The sequence below is a fragment of the Emydura macquarii genome, unplaced genomic scaffold (assembly GCF_026122565.2).
Source record: "Emydura macquarii macquarii isolate MOO-44397 ecotype Brisbane River unplaced genomic scaffold, CSIRO-AGI_Emac_v2 contig_1263, whole genome shotgun sequence".
NCBI lineage: Eukaryota > Metazoa > Chordata > Testudines > Chelidae > Emydura > Emydura macquarii.
Window position 1 is genome coordinate 6,701,216 of NW_027131400.1, and position 23,059 is coordinate 6,724,274.

Sequence of the window (23,059 nt, forward strand, 5' to 3'; positions counted from 1 at the left end):
TCTTTCCCCACTCTGTCTTGTGTATTTTCATAGTAAGCTTTTGGGGGCAGCACTGATGCAGTGCCTAGCACAATAGGTCCCCATTCTTGGTTGCCCTGAGGCACTATCATAGTACACATGATTAATTTTTTAAAAAGTGGGACAAATTCAAAGGTGCCATAAATGGCTGTGTCAATAACCTGTCTTTAAATCAACATACATGACAGTGTATGTTTAAATTCTTCTGTTCTGGGGTCACAGTGTTGGTTTCTTTGTGATCATTCCTGAAGATGTCGAATTTACCTATATTATGGTCAACTACAGATACTCCATGAACCACCTTTAGGTTCTTTAGGAATAAGTCAAGAATAGCTTCTTGTCTGCTTTAAAGCTACCAGTTCCAAGTAGCAATTGTCACAGTTCTCAGGCTGGCTGAACCTCTCTTCCTTTCCTCATCTGTGAGTTCATCCCCTATGTTGTCAGGCCTCTCAGGCCTTTACCTTTCTTGGGGTAGAATCATGCAATTCTACCACTCTTAGGGCAAGCCGTGAGCTACAGTACTCTGTGTATCGACTGTGGGTACCTAGCAGGTCTGCCTGGTTTGGCATGTGCAGTTCTTTCCTTCAGGAGTCTGTGACCTATGGTGTATATAAACGCCAGACATGCTTCTCAAAACCAAGTATTGTTTGCTTTAACTATAAGAAAAAAGCATTGAGAGAAAAAGGATTTTAAAGCAATGCTTTACATGTAGGTTTCTTACCTAAAGTTCTTCCATCCTGTGATGGCAGTCTTAGCTTCTTCAGTTACCCCAGTGAGTGTTGTCTTGCAGTCTGGTTTCCCAAACAGCTCTCCAGCAACAGCCCCTGCTTTGGAGAGAGAGAAAGTGAGTCCTTTTATCCCAGCCAGAGTCCCTTTTTCTTATCAGTTCCCAGGTTTTTGGCTCCCACCCTTACCCCAGCTAATAGAGCATTGACTCTTAACCCTTAAGTGTTTACTAATGACTGACCTATCTTGAGCCACTGGTTCCTTCCTGCCTGTTTTCCTTACAGCCCACTATTAAACCAAACTAATATATCATAAACATTCCAGTAACCAAGTCAACATTCAGTATCCATAAATCATTATAGAACTGCTTCACCTCTGCCACAGCAATCATTTTAAGGTTTCAAGAAATTGCTTTCCTGAATCTTATCCTGTTGTGGCATTTGACTAGTTTATATGCACGCAGCTGAAGTCCCCTATTAACACCTTTGTATTATATTTAGTTGGATCTCCCTCAATGCTGGACACTCAATAGCCTTTTTCCTTATCAGGAGACTGGTAGCTTAAGCCAAAATGGCTTTTGAGCATTACTGAAAGTAGGAGCTGGGGGAAAGCTGACAGGTGCAGAGGAACATTCAGGTCAGATCCCCTGCACCTGTCAGCTTTCCCCCAGTTCCTACTTTCAATAATGCTCAAAAGCCTTTTCTGTTTAATTTTGCCAGAAGTTTGGTTTCAATTTGCTTAAGGTGGAACCTATCCCTTCTGTACAGGCTCTCTTCCCAAAAAAGTTTCCTAGTGTTTAATAATAAGGGTCTTTATACAACAATACTCCTGTCTACCTTCAGTAATCTCTGGGAATGCATGCTCAACCTTCCAAAACCCTCTCAAACAAGTGGGAAGGAGGACAACGGTTACATAATTTTAATGAACCATGCTTTTCTCATCAGTTTGTTTGAAATCCGTGTTGCTAAGAAGTCAATTCAGAAGCATGCCTTAAAAATCAATAAACTAAATAAACTAGGGTTATTACAGACCAAGGATGGTACTGAGTTCCAAAGCTGAGTAGCTAAAAAAGAGCTGTGTTATTTCCCTCTGAGCTACTAATGTGTGTGATTTACCTGGGGTAAAAACACAGTGAAAACAAGGCACTTTAGTTTTACCACAAGGTACACTCATTGGGTCAGCGCCATAATCCCTGAGGTGAAAACCACAACATTTTAACAGTGAATACAAGCCCAGAGAGAACACACAGCCACACACCCCCAGCCATCTCCTTGCAGAGTGCAACTCCAGCTCAGAAGCTCCCACTGATTGTAACTGTGGCAGGGTAACACAGAAATCCAAATATTATTATTCAGTATTAATCTATCTTAATTCTAGAAAGTCAATTTTGTTCATACTGTACCCTAATACAGACTCTCCTGTGGCTAATCAGAGTTATGTCCATTAGTATTTATTGCTGTAACAGCTATACAAATCTATTTTAAAATTAGAAAATGAAATTATTTAAACAATTACTGTTTTTAAAGTGTCAGTTTAAAACAAGAGTATTTCTCCAGCAGTAATAAAAACAAATAATTATTATTTTTTTTGCATCTTTAGAGATCTATTACAAACCCCAAAAATCACGTAGAATGGTTTTTAAACTCTTTTCTCCTTTCTTCTGAAATTCACTAATCAGGTATGACTTAAAAGTAATTAACTTTTTTCTCCTGGTTTAACCATAGATAAAAACAAAGGTAAATTCTTCAGAAGTCTAATCCTTAAATAATTAAGTCAAGTTATTGATTTCTTTTTTTTGAGTTTCTTACTCTTTCAGATGTTAGCAGGTCATTTTAAGTATTTAACTGTTTGAGCTATAAGTTGCTTTAAACATGCTTCCTTTTCTTTTACTCTGCATGTAGGAAATAGCTTCATGTATAAACAGTAATGGGCCGTGTTCATCTGGTATAACAATCTGCTTCTTTCCCCCCCATATTTCATGTAATAAATTTCAAGGTCTCAGAATGCTGAACAATCAATAATAATTCTTAGTCCCTACACATTGTTACCAGATTTGCCCATCAACTTGGGTGGCACTGAGTTATTAGGGTTACGTTTTGGGGTCTCTGTAATTTTATCTGTGTGCTGCTTGTTTCACTTCTGTTTCTATTTGGAGCTCTATTTCTCCCTTCTGCAAGCCCCTGCCTCCCAATGGAGCAACCCTGCAGGGTTTAATTCAACAGGGCTGGGTTCCTCAGGCCCAGAATCAGTCGCGCGCGCACACGCACACGCACACACACACACACACACACAGCATGTCTGAGCAGGCAGGGTCAGTCAACACTTCCAAGCTGACACCCTCATAGGCCACGGACTCACAACAGAACTTATTTCAGCAGGGCAACAATAAAATGCAGTCCGACACACGCGCACAGATTAATAAAGCATCTGTGCAGGCACGGTCAGTGAGCACCTTCAAGCTGACACTCTCATATGCCACAGACTCAGCGTAGGAACAGAGAGTCTGAGCAGGCAGAGTTGATCAGCACTTCCAAGATGACACCCGCAAATGCCCCAGTCTCAGCACAGAATTTTGTTCAGCGGGGCAACAATAAAATGCAGTCTGACACGCACACAGGTTAACAGAGCATCTGAGCAAGCAAGGTCAGTCAGCACCTTCAAGCTGACACCCTCATATGCCCCAGACTCAGCACCCTCCCCCCAGTCTCATGTCACACTTGTCCTAATAGCAACTCCTTTGATGAGCAGACCCCACAGGATTTGTGGGCGTTACAGGGATCTTTGGCTTAGGTAAGAGGAGCATTGCTGCAGAGCAAATAGGGAAGCCAAGAACACAATACAGTAAATGAAGTTAGGAGAGAGTCTGGCAACCAGCTTGACCATAAAAGTTATTTTTTTGCCAGGTATGTAAAATGTATGATACTAATAGTAATAGCCATACAAGGAGAGACAACAAACCAAACAATTACAATACGACATGGTTTCAATTGGTGTATTTGGGGAAATCTAGTCCAAATTTGATTACAAAAGTCAGGCTTAGAAAGTTATACCTGGAGTAAGAGAGAGAAATCAAATTAGATCTGAGGGGGAAAAGCAGGCTTAACCAAAGAGCGAGAGAGAGAGAGAGTGAGTTGGGGTCTCACCACTCAGAACAGCTTGAACCGATCGAAGGTTCCAGGTAGACAGGCTGTTTAACTTAGGGTCTGGAGTGCTTGAGACAGGCAGAGCCCCCAACACGATTAGTGAAGGTATTTCAGTCCAAAAAAGGTTAAGTCCCAGTGGAACTGGTGCCGTGTTTGGATCCAAGCACCAGAACAGAATTTTGAACTTGAGTAGGAGTTTTTGTAGGGAAGCAACAATGGTTCAAGGGAGAACACTAGATTTGTTTATGGGTAAATAATGACTCAAGAGAGTATACGAGAGTTGTTTGTTTAGGCTGGACAATAGGAACTGATCATTCCTGGCTATGGGTGATGTTACTCCAGGGGAGCTCACAATGCAATCAGGCAGATTCAGTATTTTGGTTACCCAAAAAGGCCCCATCATGCAGTGCTTCTCTGGTCCCAGAGTTCAGTGCAGTCCCTGCCTTGAAACCTCTGTTCTCTGCTCTGAATGCTAATAGAGGTGCCTCCCTGTCCCATCTTTGATGCAAATGAGACTAGGGAAGTTGCCTTAATCCTGTCATCTTTGTCTGGAGGGTTTTAGGTGGGTCTCCCACTGCATTTTCATTGTTTTTTGTAAGTCTTTCTTTTGATCAGTTCTGGTTCATGCAGAGGTGGAGGGGGGAAGTCCTTTGTGAGTCAAACAGGCTGGGGTACTGCGCCAGGGTTCCGCAGGAACACAGAGCTGACAGGTAACCACATCCAACATGACATCCAATATAGTTGTTGTTCAAATATAAATAAATATACAGTTAAGTGAATGTAGTGATTAAGCCATGTATATGCTTTCTATAGCTCATTTACACTCTTTTGCTAAGATTTTCAAAATTGACTGGTGATTTTGGTTGCCTCAATTTTTGGGTACTCAATATTGAGATACCATAAAGGGACCTCATTTTCAAAAAGTGCTAAGTACCTGCTCTTGGAAAATCGGACCTCTCTAAAGTATAATAGGTTGGGCTCCAAAAAAACTGAGGTCCCCAATGTCATTAGTTACTTCTTTTAAAAAATGATGATGATAATCTGAGCCTTTTTGATTAGCTTAAAATAATCAGCCGATCACTTAAAAAATGTAAGCCAACAATAGATGCAAATTCTTCAGCTCTACATGAATATCCTACTCTGCTGACAATTTGTATTTGGCTGGGGTCTCAGGGAATAGACTTTATTTCAGTTAAAAAAGTTATGCTTATAATCTCTTCTGCTAGTATAAGTGGGCCTCCCACTTCATGGGCTGAAAGAGTAAGTTAAAGAGCACTCCTGTTTTCCAACAGGATAGCCGCCTCTCTAGCTAGACAAGATTCAGAACAAAGGAATACAGAATTCAGGGGTGCACCCTGTTTGTTACTTAATTATGTGCTATTTAATGCTGGACACATCCCTGTAGTTTTTCCCAGAAGTTACTTGTACTTCAGGTTATGTGGAGTTTATTGCTTGGCTTTTGGGGTTTTCAACAACTCAGCCACATGTGCTCTTACCATCCATCCTGTTTTACTCAGAATTTCTCTTTATTGCTCTCTCTCTCTCGGGAAGAAACTGTTTTGTTCATCTTTAGACCTCAACAGCTTTTGTCAAAATTATCTTTCCTGCCGTGGAAACACAAACTGTGAATAAGCTGACCTGTCTCTGTTTATCTGTCTCTGTTCTTTTGCTTTGGGTGGTGTGTTTAGAGCCCCAGACTTCTATCAAAAGTCCTTTTTGCTTTAGCATACCGGAGACCTGGAGTTCAGTTTCTTTTTGGGACCCTGTATGTTCAACCTGCCGCTGTTTGAAACTGGCTAAATGTTTTTCTATATTGCCATATTTCAGTATGATATGAAAGACATAGAATAAGCAACATTACTTGTTACAACTCTCAGTACTTATTTGGTTTTTGTTACAACATGAAGTGTGATTATGTTGACCATTAGTTTTATATTTTCTGTGTAATGGTTCTTCTTTTTGCCTCACATTGCTTCAATTTCTACATCATTATTTAATTCTGGTTGCCTTTAGTACTCACCTATTTTGAGAGTGCAAATGCTATTTGCTGTATAAAAGATAAATGAGGTGGTAAGTCAGTATTAAAGCTTAGATGGGCTGTCAGTTAGTGCATTCAGGTTCTTAAATACTAATTTTTCCAGGTTGCAGGAGGTCAGCACCTTGTCCAGCAGGCCAGTAAGCAATTAAATATCATCAGAGCTTTTTGTTGTCCTCGCTGAAAACCTGTACAGTTTCTTTTACCTTTTAGTGGTATTCTAAATGTATCAATTTAATTCTGTAGAGATAATCTCTCAGAATTATGGCTATGATGATAAATGGGATGCCAGGAAAATGCAAATCTTGCTTTCAGCCCTTCAACGTCCTTTGAAAAAAGGGTGCCAGTTTGACTGTAACACTTACAGCACTGTCAAATAGATTAGGATCCAAATTTGGCCTGTTTTAAATTATTTTAATGTGATGGGGATTCTCCTCTGGATTCTAAGTATTAAATTCAGTCCTGATATTACTGGGTACAGTTCCTATTTAAATGAATGGGAGTTGTATCATTATATGCTGAACATGGCTCTACAAATATTTTAATACAAATTCCACATTCACTATACATTTTGTCGCCAAAAGGAATGTTTTGTGCTCTGTAAAGTCCAACTGACCCCTCTGGTGCATGAGAAAGGGGTGGGGGTAGAGAAGAAACTGCTTTTGCAGGACATCCCCCTCTTTAACGTATCCTGATTTGGGCAACCAGAGCTCTGTGTGTGGTGTCTTTAGTGCTAGCAGAGTTGAGGATGACTGATTCTCCCCAGCACAGGCATCAGAGACAGCTGGGAGAGGGAGGACATCTTTACCATTCCCCATTTTGTTGAAGAAAGGTATGAATGAGAGCATTGTTACAATGGCATCAAATTACTCCTTCCTAGAACCAGGAATAAGACCAAAAAGGTGTACATGTAGCATTATGAGGATCTCATGTAAGATCATGTCTAGAATGCCCATCTTCACCTATATCCCACTCCTATTTTACCTTGGCTGTTGAAAATAACGGTCAAACACATCAGGGGCTGAGATGTACGTCCACTCAGTACAAAGAATTGTATCACTCAACCGTACTTGCTTATACATAATTTAGATCTGAACTAGAGGATAGCAACATTGCTGTACCCCATTTAAGGACTTGCAAGAGTAAGGCCTGGTACTCAAGTAATAGTGGTATTTGAGAGGGTTGGTAAATAAAAGGAGAGAAGAAGTAGCTGAGATTACTGACCTATCTAACTTTCAGATGTTGCTTGTCTTAAAACAACTCATCCGAAGGAGTTGCTGATCTTGAGAAGGCATAAGACTGTACCTTGAAGCAAAATATAATAATATAAATACAAGAAATGGACTGGATACAGATATGTGAAATTGTGATGCTAGTATCATCAGCATCCTATTGAATTATTTGAGTTTGCACGTCATTGTGCTATTTTCATATGTCCCATTTGTGATTGTTACAAGAATCTTGAACTTCACAATGAAACAGGAACTTAATGAATTACTGCAAACCCAATGGATGGGTCCAAAATTTCAGGGGTTAAATAGATAAGCTATACTAAAAATCTTGACTAAAAGTTCAGAGAGATATGACAGGGGAAGTATATTCTCATAGTAAAATGTTGTGTTTCTCTATGTTAATTATATTAGGAACCATTAGCTACCAAGCTACTTTCTCATATGTTTATCAAAAATAGATTATGGCCATATCATTTGCCTAATGTTTACAAGATACTTGTGAAAAATTAATTTCTTAAATCTTGATTTTTAACATTATTTTGTGATCCATTATTTCTTGATTTGCTTCTTAACTCAACAGTCTAGCTCCAATAGTTTTCAACCAACAACTATAGAAAACTAGACTGAACCAATTTTAACTCACCCTAACATGGTTTGGTTGCATCTACAGCAGCTGGCCGTGCTGCAAAATAATCCGGTTTGACCCCCTTCTCTGTGCTTAATAATGAGTTGGTTAAACAAACCAGTTCATCTACATGAATCATGCTTAAGATCAGCTGTTGAATGCTGTTTACCATGTATAGCCAAACTCTGATACAGTTCCTTGGAAGAGTAGTACAGATTTGCTAACTTGATTTTGAAACCACTATAATATACTTCTAATATGTGGTGATAGAGCATTAGCTCTTACAAAGAAAGCACTAAAACCTTCAAAGCTCAGCTGATCTTCACTTGGTATAGAGGTGTCTGGGAGCAATAGGTAGTGGTTTAATACTGCAGTGAAGAGACATTTTAGCTTCTCAGCTCTCACACCAGTTATTTGTGCCACAGTTATATGAACAATATCCTTGCCATTTGAATTAACTCTCACAGATCTCTAGTATTATAGGGAAAGGGCACAATGAATCTAGATGAATGTGTCTGAATTCTTCTACATAGACTTGCACAAAAAAGGAATGAATAACCATATTAAATATGTCATAAATAATGGATTGTGAGGAAAATTATGTTGTAATACTCATCACTTTGGGAATACACATTATTTGAGTCTTTAGAATGGTTTTGATTTTTCAGCATGAAATCACTAAAAATGCTAATACTTGTATTAAACTCATAATGATGGGCCTGTTGAGTATAGGACCTCAGACTCACAGGCCCAAGAATAAAATGTCACAATGGATCACTAAAAAGCTAGTTGGAAATTTGAAAAGGGCTACAGTATTCTTGGTTATTGTACTTTCCAATTACATCTCCTGTCTGTATCTTTCTGGTCATCTGAAAAGAGTGGTAGATATGCACGTGTAATTGGCAGATAAGGGTTAATAAAATGAGTGCTGGAAGAGTTAATTTGAGGCACCTGTGAGTATGCCCTTGTGTGCAAGAACTGAACTTCCCAAGCTCCCACTGATAGTAGCTGCTTCATACTCCCATCTAGCATGCTGCTCGCTTCAGACTGTGTCATAATTTCACTTTATTTGTGTGTATATTTCTAATGTCTTCACTACTGGCAGTTTAACTGATTGAAGCATATTTCCCCCCTGAAGACTGCATCATTTTTTTCCTCTTACATTGCTGACCACTTACCAATCATCATACTGGCTTGACAGCAGAGGACAAAATAACTGTTCCAAAGGTAGAAAGGTACTTTACCTACTATTCCCTATGTTGGGAAGGGACTCACCTAATGTGTTTGATGAAAAGTATCACTAATGTTACATGATGTTGTAATCTCAGGAGAATCAGTTACTACTCCTGTAAGCCTGTCCTACTTATCTATTAGTCACACATTGATTATATATGAAATATCATGTGAGTTAACTACAATTATAACACAGTTACTTGATGAAATGAATTAATTGGTTACACTGTACTTGAAAAATAGTAAATTTATTGCACTTCAAAATGTTGTCCAACTTTTGGACCCAGTCCTGCAAATTCTTCCTATCAACTGTAAATAGAATGACTGCAAGTAGTTCCATTGAAAGTAATGGGACTACATGTGTCAGTTGCTTGAATAACCTGTAGTATAGGGCTTTAAACTTCTAGTGCTACCCTTGAAGAGGCACACCTAATAAAGGAACTATTCTACAGTGAATTAAATCCTAGATACTAGAAAGAGTGAATTATAATGATTATTAGACCCAATTAATGAACACATCTGCTTCAAACAATTTATGATAAAGCTATGAGATGAAATCCCTCTAGTGGTGAATGCTAGTAAAATGGAGAGATTTACTATCCCCCAAGGTTATACATTTAAGTTGTCACCGCTGTATATATAAAATATAAATTATCTGCAAAGAGCAAATAATTGACTCTCCTGAGACTACAGCACTGTTACATTAGTGATGACCCTTTCCACCAAGTACATTAGGTTGGTCCTTCCCAGTATAGTGTAGGCCTTGCATTATTGCCTTATCTTAACATATATCTTTAATACAAACTTGTCAGTCCTAAATACTTGTCAATCTTCTACTCCTATAATCCTATCCTACTTATCTATTCATCACACATTGATTACATAGAACGTGAGTTAACTACAACAACACAATTAAATGATAAAATGAACTAATTGGCTACAATAACTTGTATTGCAAACAAGACTGTTTACTTGTAACTATGTTTGTGGTCACTGGGCCCATTCTTCATGGGTTCCTAAGAGTCTCCCATACTAAGAGAATTGTAAAGGGAAAATTTGGCCCTATTGATTTGGAAACTGTAGCAACAGGAGCTAAACCCATTGTAAGGTGGTAACACAGAACTATCAAACAATTCAATTTAAAAGAGATGCTACAACAGGTGTAAGTGATCTTCAATTTGTTAATTTAATAAGATCCTATAGCTGGTCAGAATTTTCCAATTTTTGATTTTTTTCAAAAAAAATTCCCACTTTTCACCAGCTCTAATCCCATTCTGTAATTAATATTGATACAATTAGCACTCTGCATCATAGATATTATTGACAAATCACAACCACTTGCATTATGATACCTCTTTATACTAATATTGCAATATTACATTTTTAAAGGATATTCATTTAAGAAAGATTTACTATATTCAGACAGATTCTGGCAACAAATTTGGCCTAAAATTTCAAGGTTTGTAAAAAAAAAACAAAAAACAAAAAACAAAAAAACCCCAAGCTTTTATAATATCTCACACCAATAGAAATGGTTCCAGAATTTCTTTAAAATATTCCTGTCAAAACATTTGGGTTTAAACAAATAAACATATTCTTACTCAGTTTAATCTTTGTTCCTTTCCTCTTCTCCATGTACACTGTAACTTTGGAGATCTAATCTGTTCTCATGGACTCAAATACCATCTGTCCGTCATTTAGGTAATCTTTTGCACTCAGCATTATTGTGTTTAAGTGCAAACGTATGTAAATAAAACAGTGAGTAAGACTGTATTCTCTGCCCTTTCCTTATGTAACTGTGATGGGGTGAACTGGGCCCAGAGGTCCTCTCCTGGAGACCTTAGCGTCCTGCCACACTCTTTCTGTCCTAGGAAAAGAGCAATGGAGCTAAGTCCTCCGAGCAGCCTAGAGAGACTGCACATGATGCAGTCGATCGGGGAGACTGCAAAGGGCTAGCCAATGAGAGAGGCTGCAGGGAGGAGCCAATCAGAGCCCAGGACAGACATATAAAAAGGAACTGCAAAGCTGGAGACAGTCAGTTCCTTACTGGAGCCAGAGTAGTGTAGCTGATGCTCCTGACTGGCCAAAGGAAGCTGCAGCACCATGGACAGCTCAGTGCTGGCAAGGACCAGGGGAGTAAGAAAGGGCTACTGGCTGGCTGCTGAGCCTGAACACAGAGGAGCCCTGAGGTATGGGTGAAGCTTTGGTGAAGGCTGAGGCCATGGGGAAGTGGCCCAGGGAGTAAAAGCAGTTTTGTTAAAGGGACTTAGTGGTGGGTGGCTGCTATTCTTTGGGTCCCTGGGCTGGGACGTGGAGTAGTGGGCAGACCCAGATCCCCCCCATAGGCAACTGTGGAAGTGCCATATAACTGGACAGTGATAAATCCCCAGAAGGGAATCTGAACTATTTAGTGGACCAGCTGGAGAGCTGGGGCCAGAAAGGCCCAAAGAGGGCAAAACCATTGCCTTCACAGAGGAAGCCCTGAGGTTCTGGCCAGATAGCAGGACCAGGACAGTTTAAAGATTTCAGACACACCCAACCAGAAGGGGACGCTCGTGAGATGTGGGTGCCATGCCGTTACAGTAACACAATGACAACTGTGCTCAGTAGGCTTTTGTGTGTGTGTGTGTGTGTGTGTGTGTGCGCGTGCGCGTGCGCGCTGCCATCTATCACTGAAGGAACGCTAATATAATGAGTTTGGTCTTAAATTTTGTTCAGAATGTTAGGGGTTAGGGTCTAGTGGCAGGGTGTTATACAGAGGTTGGCCAGGTCCCAGGAACTCCTGATTCCCTGCACTTGAGTGTCACAATGGGCTGCCATGGAAGGTCATGGACATAGAAAAAAGTGGTCCTTGAGACAGCTTTATTAAATTTGTATTGGACAGAGTGGACAGGTCAGTGGGCAGAGCACCAGGGTGATATGATCCTCCTTTTTTACGCAGAAGACATACTGCCATGTGACTGCATCATTTGTAGCTTCTTCAGGGCATTCACTTCTAACATAAGGTACACTGTGCTGCAGTACTCAAGCCTGCGGGAGAAACACTATGGCAAGGGCCTCATGCAATGGAAAGGGGTGCAACATTTTGGCCAGCCAGAGGTAGATTAAAAGTCATTTCTGATTACTAATAAAATATGGGTGTCCAGGAGCAATGAAGAGTGTAGAAGAATGCTGGAAGATTAGAAGGACCCTGACAGTACGAAGCTTTGATTGGAGGACCGCTTGCTTCATTTGAGGGTGATCTTATGGTTTCAGACAGTTCCTTAGAATGATTTCATTCCCTTGTCACCATCAGATTTAGTTTCAGCCATCTACTCTTCATCAAAGAGCCACCACACCCAGGCACTGGGCAAGATGGATGATGGCTTTGTATGTGTTTGAAGTGAAGATGTTGTGTAGAACAGAGTGTCAAATGCGTACTGCAGGCACTGAAGTCTGTGGCTTCTTGCAGTTGCCCCTGAGGCTTAATTTCTTGTGTATGTTGAATGTTGGATAATATTTAGCCTTATGGGCTCTACAGCAGAGTCCTGTTGAGGCAGAGGACTAGCTGCCCATCACAGCCCTTTCTATGCGGATGACTCCCACATCTACCTCTCTATTTATGTCCTCTCATCATCTCTCCTGTCACACATTTCCATATGTCCTTAATATCTCTTCCTGGATATTCCCTCACCACCTGAAGCTCCATATTGTTCAAAACCAAGTTTCTTTCCTCATAAACACTCTCCTCTCCCTCACTTTACTGCTGACAATCACCTCAAGCTTAAAATTTCATTGTCATGTCTAGCTCCTCTCTTCTTTTCACTACATCCAGATTGTCACCAAGTCCTCAGCATTTTCCTCCACAGTATCTTAAAATCTGTCCTTCTCTCTGAATCTCCACTACTAAAGCACTAGTCCATTCATTATTTTTGTCTCCATTACTGCAATACCCTTCCTGACCACCCACATCTCCCTCCTTTTTTTTCTTTCCAATCCACCCCAAATGTTGCTGCTAAAGCTATCTTCCTTGTTGACTATTCAGACCACGACTTCTGTCCTCAGATCTCTTCACTAATTTCCTTTTCCTTCCCTATTAAAGTTCACACTCCTTGTCGTTCAATTCTTACCATAACATCCACTTCCAACTTCTCTGCTTTCATTTAATCTGACCCTCATTCCTTATGCTTCCCAGCATCCTTTCTGTTAACTGTTTGTCTTTTGTCTCCTCCTCCTTGTGACCTTGTGCTCTTTTTCCATACCCCACGTTACACTCGGAACAGTCTTTCAGCTGCCATGTGCCAACTCCTATCCCTTTCCTCCTTCAGATCTGTCTCAAATTCATTTCTTCAGCCTGTGTTGAGCTCTGCACCCATCATGTCTGCACACCTTTTTGTGTTTGAACTGCTTTATATTATATATTTTACAAGTTGCGTTGGATTTGTTTGCCTTGGGAAGGGTCCTTGCCTTTGTATCTTTGCAAAGTGCCACTTAGGCATTATAAATAATTTAGAAGCCCCACTGCTTGTACTCTTGATTTATTACCCACATTTGACTTGCATATTTTTGACCAAAGGTTATACATTCCTCTTGTCTTTGATATGTTACATAGGTATACGTGTTCCCAATGTTCAGCTGATTATTTCATTAGCTCCATTTGAGTTAGGAGACATGACGGGGGGAAATTGTTTCTTAGGTTTTTCTTTATCAACAACAAATATTTTTCTGTTTGTCCCCTATTCCGTTAGTGCTTTCTTATTAAAATGGCACCTACAATGAGTAACGCATGAGAAACAAAGGTAAATGTTAAGCCTGTCTGGATGAAACACATTTAAAAAAAAAAAAAAAAAAAAGCTGACATTTTCTTCATATTGCTGAACTTCGAAGTTGATTTCATTTCCTAGCACCAGACACAAAATGGGAAAAATAAATTGACTCAATCCTCAAGACTGATCAATGTTTTTTCAAAACTACTTTAATAAGATAAAAATCAATACAGTTATAATATTTGCCATTATTATCACCAGTAACATTAAAACATGATAATATTTGATTTATAAGTTAAAATGTTAAAGCAGTTCAGCTGTCTACTTCAGAGGTAAAAACTTAAAAGGAAGGAGTTTATTTAATCCCTTTGGGTTTCTTTTTCCTCTTAAACTTTGTAACTTTGGTTTCTAGAGAGGCTAGAAACACAGTATTAGTTTCTTTTTTTTAGCACCAGTGTATTATTGTTTATTTAATCTTAACGTTAAAAATAAGAACAAATTAATGCTTGTATGTGCAAATTACCAATAATGATTACTCTAATTTTGATTATTACCAATCATGATTACTCTAATACCCTCTGTTAAGTGGGTAGGCCATGTTGCTTCTGTGACCCTTCCGTGCTTAGAGTAGCCACCTGAAAATGCCAAGGTCAGGGCAGGCTGCACAAGAAGGGCAGATTCTCCCAATACTGCTGGGTGTCACTGAAGTCAGACTTCCCAACCAGCCACAAACTGCTTCTGATTCCCCACACCGGTTATCAAGAAGCCAATATACAAATATACACAGCCCCCTTTACTGCATTTCAGTCTCCGGCTCCCAATCAGCCTCTAGGTCCAGTAGAGAGACCAGTTATTTAAAACTCTATGCTCTTTACCAAAAAGGTTTCTCCTGACCCCAAAGGGTCAGCCACACTACCAGATCAATATAAGCTTAGATCTTACCCAAAATACCACGCTGCCAGCCAATCCTTTAGTAACTAAAACTAAAGGTTTATTATAAAAAGAAAGAAACAAACTACAAGAGAAATGTTAAAGGATTAAAGCAATCAGATACATATAAATGATTTGAAAGTTCATATATATCAGGTTTCTAGAAGAATTGTGGAGTTTGCAGGCTTGTATAATCCCTCTGGTGTACATCCAGTACCTAGATGGGTCTCAGTCCTTTGTTTCACAGCTTTAGATGAGTTGATCCAGAGGTAGGTGATGACTGAAAGACAAAATGAATCTCGGGCATCTGCCTTTTATGTCCTCTGGCGTTCGCCATTATGCTTGTGGAATTTTACAGGATCCAAAATGGAGTCCAGAGTCACATGAGTAAGTCCTGGTAACTCATCAAGTATATCCCTAGCTTCACTGCCTGGCCCTTTGTACCTGTGAATTTCTTAATGAGCCATTAAGCAGCCTATTGTTCTGCAGCGATCCCGTCTGGGGTGCTGCCCAGATCCAGCACAATTTGAAATACAGATATATCAACCACATCCATAACTTCCATTACACATACAACACATGAACATAAACATCATCATCTTACTTATTATATTATAGCCTTTCTAACAGTACCTGACCTGGCATATCTGACATGAATTACTATGACTTTGACATATTGAAGTTAAGTAATATAATAAATGCCCCCCCCACCCACCCAATCCAGCCAGCGTCACAGCTTCTATGGAAGATAGCCACATGGAAACTTGAAGATTATCATTGTCAACCTAATTTTCCCTGTGGAAGGCTCACAGTTCTTTGATAGTCTAGCCCTTGCTGTTCAAATGTGGTGGTTTTTTAATCTTTCTGCCAAAGAAATGAACTCACTTGTTAACTTTTTAAGATGTTGTTTCCCAAAATAAAATGAACTCCCTAAGAATGTATGAATTTTTAAAATAAGTCAATTTCTCCCTTGTACAGTGTATTGCTAAGGCCCTTCATTTCTGGCTTTACTTTGTTTATGGTTTCCTGGGAATGTATCAGTGTTTACTACAAAAATTAAAAAACAGATGAAAATGAGTACAAAATTAACTTCACAGTTTTCTGGGGAAATATTAGGTTTAATACGAGCCGGGTTACCAAGTTGCCATCTCTCCTTCGGGAGCACAGAGCTAGGTCTGGACTCTGGGGCATCCCTCCAGAGCCAAAGAGATCCCCTAGACCAGACGTCCCACTCCAGAAGGAGAGGTGTGTGTCCAGGGAGTTCCAGGACTTCCAAAATTCAGGTAAACAGTAAAAACGAAAAACAATCGGTCTTTATATACCGGTAATTCCTAGCATTCAAAAATCGTGAATCAGACCCCTAAAAATTATGAGTGGCTTAAATAGCTACGCATGTTGCATAGCTGAAAGGGCATTAGGCATTAATATTGAAATAGTTGTATTTGTAGAGCACCCTAGGAACCAGTAGCTCAGCACCTTGTGAAGCTGCATAATTTGAGAAGACAGACAGACAGTTCTGAACTATTCTCCTTCTTGCTATGCAAACAATCAAACAGGTTTAAGCTATAAAGCCTGATACTGCTTAATTGACAACTTTTCCAAGGTTCATTTGATAACTGAGAGCATGGCTCAATATCAAGGATTTTTATAAAGTATTCGGCATAAGCAGTAGAATTTGTCAGATACCTCAGATAATTCATCGTGGCAGTAAGATATTTTGTCTTCATTTTAGCTTCCTAACTTATCACTTCACAGTGCTGGAGGCCTCGCCCTCAACCTCTCCCTCACGCTAGCCCTAACCCTCGCCCTCAACCTCTCCCTCACCCTAGCCCTAACCCCCACCCTCACCTTCGCCCTCACCCAAGAACCCCGCCCTCACCTTCGCCCTCACCGGAAAAATCTCCCTCACCTTCGCCCACACCCAAAACCACGCCCTCACCTTCACCCTCACCCTAAAAATCGCCCTCACCTTCGCCCTCACTCGAAATCACGCCCTCGCCCGAAATCACGCCCTCACCTTCACCCTCACCGGAAAAATCGCCCTCACCTGAAAACCCCGCCCTCACCGGAAAAATCGCCCTCACCTGAAAACCCCGCCCTCACCGGAAAAATCGCCCTCACCTTCGTTCTCACCCAAAACCACGCCCTCACCTTCGTTCTCACCCAAAACCACGCCCTCATCTTTGCCCTCACCCGAAAAATCGCCCTCACCTTTGCCGTCACCCGAAAAATCGCCCTCACCCAAAAGTACACCCTCACCCGAAAAATTGCCCTCACCTTCGCCCACACCCGAAACCTCGCCCTCACCCTAAGCCACGCCCTCACCTTCGCCCTCGCCCTCACCCTAAGCCACGCCCTCACCTTCCACCTTGCTCAAGATCACACTCTCACCTTCTCACCCTAATCCTCATCCTCACGTCGCCCTCACCCTAATCCTGCCCTCACCCTCGACCTAACCTTAATACTCACCCTAACCCTCACACCCACCCCCCATCTCTCACCCTCGCCCAAAACCTCGCCCTCACCCTAATATTCGCCCTCACCCTGATCCAAACTCCGTACTTTCAAATCTGGATCTTTGCCTACTCATTCTCTGTACCATGGGGGGAACTGAAACCCCAGATCCAAATACTTCTGAACTTTGGGAGAATTCAAATCAGTCCTGTCTCTAACTCAAATGTGTTCCTTTTTATTTAAAAAATGTATTGTATAAATGGCTTTCTGGTCCTTGGCTATTACTGACCAAAGAAGACGTCTTTCTGTATTGCAGGGGAAGCATAAACTGCATGTAGACACAGGACATGAAAGCAAGTGGTGTGGCCTCATTCCAGTTGGGACCTCTTGTGACAACGTTACTACGACAGGTCTAAAATGGAACCTCAGTAAGTAAGATGTCTCACTGCTGACAACATTTCAAATTAGGGATTGCTTCTTTGGAGTTATTTCAGATTTACACCCATGTAACTGATATTTAAAATCTTGTCCTGTGTGTTTAAAAAGGAGAAGAGGGAATAGTAAAGTTTAGCAGAGAAGGCCTTTCCATCAATAAAGTCAGAAAAGGAAATGCATGAATTATATTAAAACCTAAGACATCATAGGCTGAAATATGTTTTGCTTTTGGGAATCATAATACTGTTTAAATAGAACATTTGTTGAGGTCATGATGCATTACCATCTTGATACATTATTCTTCAGGGAGGTAAGGCTGCAAGTGCCGAAACTTCTGCCTATAAGCCATGAAGTTATGACAGACAAATAGTAATGTGATACAGATTATTAAAGCCACCTCACTTCTCATGAACTGCTTGGCATATACTGTCTATTTGTCAACTCTGGATGAATATATCTTTTTTTTTTTTTTTTTCTATTTTTTAAAATGGGTAAAGTGCATTTGCCCTAGAATGGGAGTATTTGTTAGAAAAGAAAAAAATAACAAGAATTCTTTTGACAGAAAATAGAAAGGGGAAATTTTTCCTTTGTGAGTCATGCAGGCTGTATTTACCCAGGAAGATTAAGTGAACATTTTTTGGTGGAGATGCATTAGAATTGAAAAGGAAAGAACCAAAGCAGTGGTTCATAAGCACTGAAATGTTCTGTACAGGCCATCATCTACTAACCTGGGTCCTCATCCTCCAGTCTGATCTATATAGGCAGACTTTTGTGCCCACCTACATGAATGGCCCCCACGGGAATACCCTTCTCTATTTTAATGAATAATCTGAGGTCTAGCCAGTGTGCTGAGGCCTACTATGCCACTGCTGCCTGCCTCACATCTAGCTGTCTTCTTTTAACTTTTACCAGGGGATTAATCTTTGGCAAAACATAGTTTTACATGATCTTTTGCACTTCAGGATCTGGAAAATCTCAAGTTCTATTGCGGATTTGAGTGCATGCAGTTGAAGTCCCTAGTCAGCAATGGCTCACTAGTTGTTGGGTTCTGAATTTGGCATTAAATTAAGAATGGAAGGAAGTTTCCAGATGCAGGAGATCGGGGTGAAGAGCTGTCTGGCTGGCACAGTTATGATCTTCCTGTCTTCAGCAGGTCTGTAAAGATTGGCTGTACCGTATAAAAGGAGCACTGATGTCTTTTAATTTGAAAGACAATTGAAGATATGCATTTGCAGTGATAAAGATAAGATGAGAACAACTCATAAATCCTTCTCACTCATGTACTTTTGGCTTTACAATGAATTTTGTGTCTATGGTATAAAAAATGAATTATATAATTTCTCAGTACATTTTCCAGACTTACAGAGAATAGGAGAAGGGAGCTTAAACCACCATTAAGTTAGTGAAGCAGAGTCTAAGGAGTTCACATCACTTTGTGAAATAGTCAGCTTAAATTACACACTGCAGTGTATCAAAATGTGATGAACTTTGTGAGGAAACTTTTTGTTTGTTTCAAATGCTAGTTATTTTTCAAATGCAGAAGAATTTCTCCTGTGTTTAATGATGTGACCTTTGTCACGTTAACAAGGTGCCTGTCTGGAGACAAAGAGGATGTCAGGGAAATTTTGGAGAATCTGCCTGCTACCCCATAAAATATGTCTCTCAGAATTTTCTGTTATTTGTGGTCTCTTTCATGAAAAAAAAAAATGGCAAAACACGATTATAGTAATTTGGCAAAAGCTCCATAGCACCTCAGGATTTGTAGATCTTAATTGTAATTGAAGTCTGGAAAATGCCATGATAGGTCTTTTCCCTAAGATTGTTACTAGCAGGTAGTTTAGAATCAACTTGCCTTACCACCTCCAGCCTTCTATGGAATCAGATAGTCTGACTCCAGTGGGAATATTCAACCTGATAATGTTCATTTTCATGGGAAGGGCCTGCCATGTCTTTCAATGTGGCTCTTTGCATAGTGACATTTAAACAGGAAAGGAAAGGACATATTGAAGGCTTATTTCCCTTGATCAAAGAGATGTCCAAAATGTATTGGTTTGACCTGTTTGAACCAAATATACCTTGACCTGATGGAAATAAATATTGTTTGGCAATAGGCAAGAGAGATTCTAGATATTTGCTAGAGTAACTATGTGTGTATCAGTCAGACATATTCCATGCTGGGCATTCTTGAATCGCAGGAAAGTGCAGGAGGTATGGGAGAATCCTATAGCACAGGGCCATGCATGACCCATATGATTGCAGACAATGACCACAGCAACGTGCTATAGTGAATGAGATCCAGAATTTTCTGGACATAAGTACCACAAAAGGCTAATGTGGATTGTTATTGTTAAAGAAAGCACTAAGTGCAGTCATTGTTACTACGGTAGATAGTGTATCATATATCCTCAAAATGTGGTTGCTTGGAAACTTAAGGATGGGGTTTTAAAAGGAGCCTATGAGAGTTGGGATTTTGGGCACCAAACTCATGTAGGCTCCTTTTAAAATCCTAGCCTGAACTCTCAAAGTGGAGGTAGAGGTGGAGGGGCTGTCTACTCTTTTGTATATGTAAATACTTAGCCACTTTTGTTTGTATTTTTCATTTGAGATGGGAATGGGGGATGCAGAATCATATTCCAAAGTATAAATAGTATAATCTGACCAGAGAATTTGCTAAATGGTCATCTGTGTCATTGGTGCATAATTGTCTTCTAGTAGGTAGTCTCACCTCCATCTTTTCATATACCTTTTGTTTAATCTAGTAACGTAAATAGATATTTTACTTAAGGGAAAAGTGTGAGCAGGCAGTTGGGAATATGTTAGGCTGGGATTGTGTACTAAAAGTCTGTCACATGCATAATTGGGTTGGTCCATTCAGACATGTTCTGAAGAAGAAGTCTGAGTTTACACCTTATTTTATTGGCCAGAGTTCTTCATTTTTTATGGAGAAATGGGTTACTAACCACCCCATGATTGGTTTTGAGGGGAGTGGAATTGGGGGGGTTGGAATAGTATCAGACACAACCTGTAGATGGCATTGGACTTGGAGTCCAGTTGTCCTCAATGCTTATGATACCAACAGTACTGTTAGTAGCTGATGAATTCTGGGAGGTAAAGCATCTAGCTACTATTGTGATGAGCACTATATAGGGGAAAAAACTCTAGGAGTTTGTTGCATAATGTTCTGTTACCTCTTTTGTTCTGGGAGACAAGCAGGCATAGAAAGGACAGATTCCTATTGGTAGGGTCACATTAACATTACAACATCTCTACTTCCTTCCTATCCTTGCTCCTTTTTGTTTTCAATGAGAAGCCAAACCTTGCATTTTGCATTATTTGTCTGAATAGTGCTCACATTACACATCATTTGCTCCAGCTTACTTGGTCAATCTCATTATTAAGGTTTTTTTCACAAAATCTGGATAGTTCTATTTATTCCTCAACCTCTTCATCACTAAAGTATAAAACCCAAGACATGCCGGGATTCTCTAGTGATTCCAAAAGCAACTTGAGATTCAACAGCCTGAAACCGATCCCAGCCCCAAGTAAGTGGCTGAACCTAACCATTAATAACTCAAGTAAATTCTCAGTGAGATTATTATTCAGATGATGATAGTAAAACAAAATAAAGCAGTGAAACAAAGTAAAAACATGTACCCCAGATTCAGAATGCATGTTAATTTTTATTGCAACAGGCTTTTTTTTTTCCCATGACAAGATCTAGATTCAAATTACCTGTTTTGTTTGGAAAACGCCATTACTTATAGTACCAGCTATCACTAACGATCCTCCTGACTTCTGTGCTGCCCATAATTTTACACTTAAATTGAAAATGGCAAGTCACCCACAAAGGATAATAAAGAGAAGCAAAGGGATAGGCACACATTGCTAGGAAGTGTGACTTACATGTCGTCATTTTTGTTGATAGCCTGCATACGGCAGGCCTTTTCCTGTTTGTTTGTGCATGGAAGGATGAGACTCTGCCCCTCCCAAAAAACCTTAATGGACAGAATGCTTAAAAATATTAGAATTTCAGCCCTGGGTGTGTAAATCATGGAGTCGATGACATTTTTCATGCTAAACGTGACAAAAAATAAAAGTCTTTTCCTCATTTTGTCATCAGCTAATAGCAAAAGATCCCCAAAATTGGTAGCTTATTCTATGATTAGATTCATCAAGCCGGTAACAAAAGAGCTTCTGCGGTATCACAATGGTTAACCAGAAACCAAACAGTCTCCTTTAGGCATTCCAGCCCTTGGCTCCCATCCAGACAAACAGGTCTAATGTAGTGAGAGATTATTAAAAACTCAATTCACCATATGTGAGGTTCTTACTAATCCCAAAGGATCAGACACTTACCCCAAGTCAATATACATCTCCAATCTTAACCCAATATCACTGTCAGCCAATCTTAGTAAACTAACTAAAGAGTTATTAATAAAATAAAAGAGTTAATAGATAATAGATCATATACATACAAATGATTGAAAAGTCTTTATATCAGGTTTGTAGCAGTGATGGAATAGATTGCTGGCTTGCAAAAGTCTCTCTGGTAACTTCCAAAAGATTGGAAGGTCCTCAGTCCATAGTTCGAAATGCTCCTTTTAGTTTTAAATCCAGGGAATTAGAGCAGGAAAGAGGCAAAATGGAGTTGTCTCCGGTGTCTTTTTATATCCCTTGCCGTGTGTATGGAAATTTATTGTCCCAAACAAAGCCCACAGCCCTTGTGTATGGAAAGTTACAAACCCAAGATGGAGTCGAGGGTCACCTGAACATATCACATGACCTTACATGGTTTGCTGAATCACAGGGGGTGGCCATTGCCTCCTTGCTGTCTGAGGCATCCACAAGAAGACCTACAGGATGGAATGAGTTTCTTCAATGGCCCATTGTAGAAGTGGAGTGTCCTTAATGGGCCATCAACACATAGATTTTCATCAGGTCTAGACAGCTATCTGGAAGGTGTCACCCAGGAACAAAACAATGTTGGAGATACAAATACATAGCCAATATTCATAACTTTATATACAAAGACGATACATAGATTTAATCAGGATAATCATACTCCATAGATTGTAGTATTTCTATTGACATCTTACATGATACACTTTGGCAGGATTTGTTGCAATTGTATAACAGTGGTAATCTCAATGATATAAATGGCCATCTTTAATCATATAACATCACACTGGACTTCCATATACTTTTATATGTCTCCACTGTAAATTAATTTGAAATCTGTGCTGTAATAGCTGGACAACATCAACTGATGATTTAGCTATTAATGGGGCCTTGCATCTTTACCGGGGCATGTAAGCATTATTGTAATACAAATACTAATTTCCAACATTTTTAGTTTCTTTTGTTTTATCTCTAACTTTCTTACACTACAGTATATTTAAGTATTGGTTCACTTATCAACCTTACTTATGAGTTTAACACAGTTTCCTTTCTGGGCATATATAATAAATTCCCATGCTAATGAA

At 39.8% G+C, this 23,059-nt stretch overlaps 1 protein-coding gene across 7 annotated transcripts in view; it reads left to right on the forward strand.

The window, feature by feature from the left end:
* TPK1 (thiamin pyrophosphokinase 1) overlaps positions 1 to 23,059 on the forward strand; it is a 448,492-nt gene that overhangs the window by 339,978 nt on the left and 85,455 nt on the right. For all 7 annotated transcript variants that reach the window (XM_067550355.1, XM_067550351.1, XM_067550354.1 and 4 more), the window contains one exon: positions 17,458 to 17,569. In XM_067550355.1, the coding sequence (XP_067406456.1) occupies positions 17,458 to 17,569 (112 nt within the window). The remainder of the gene's footprint in view (positions 1 to 17,457; positions 17,570 to 23,059) is intronic.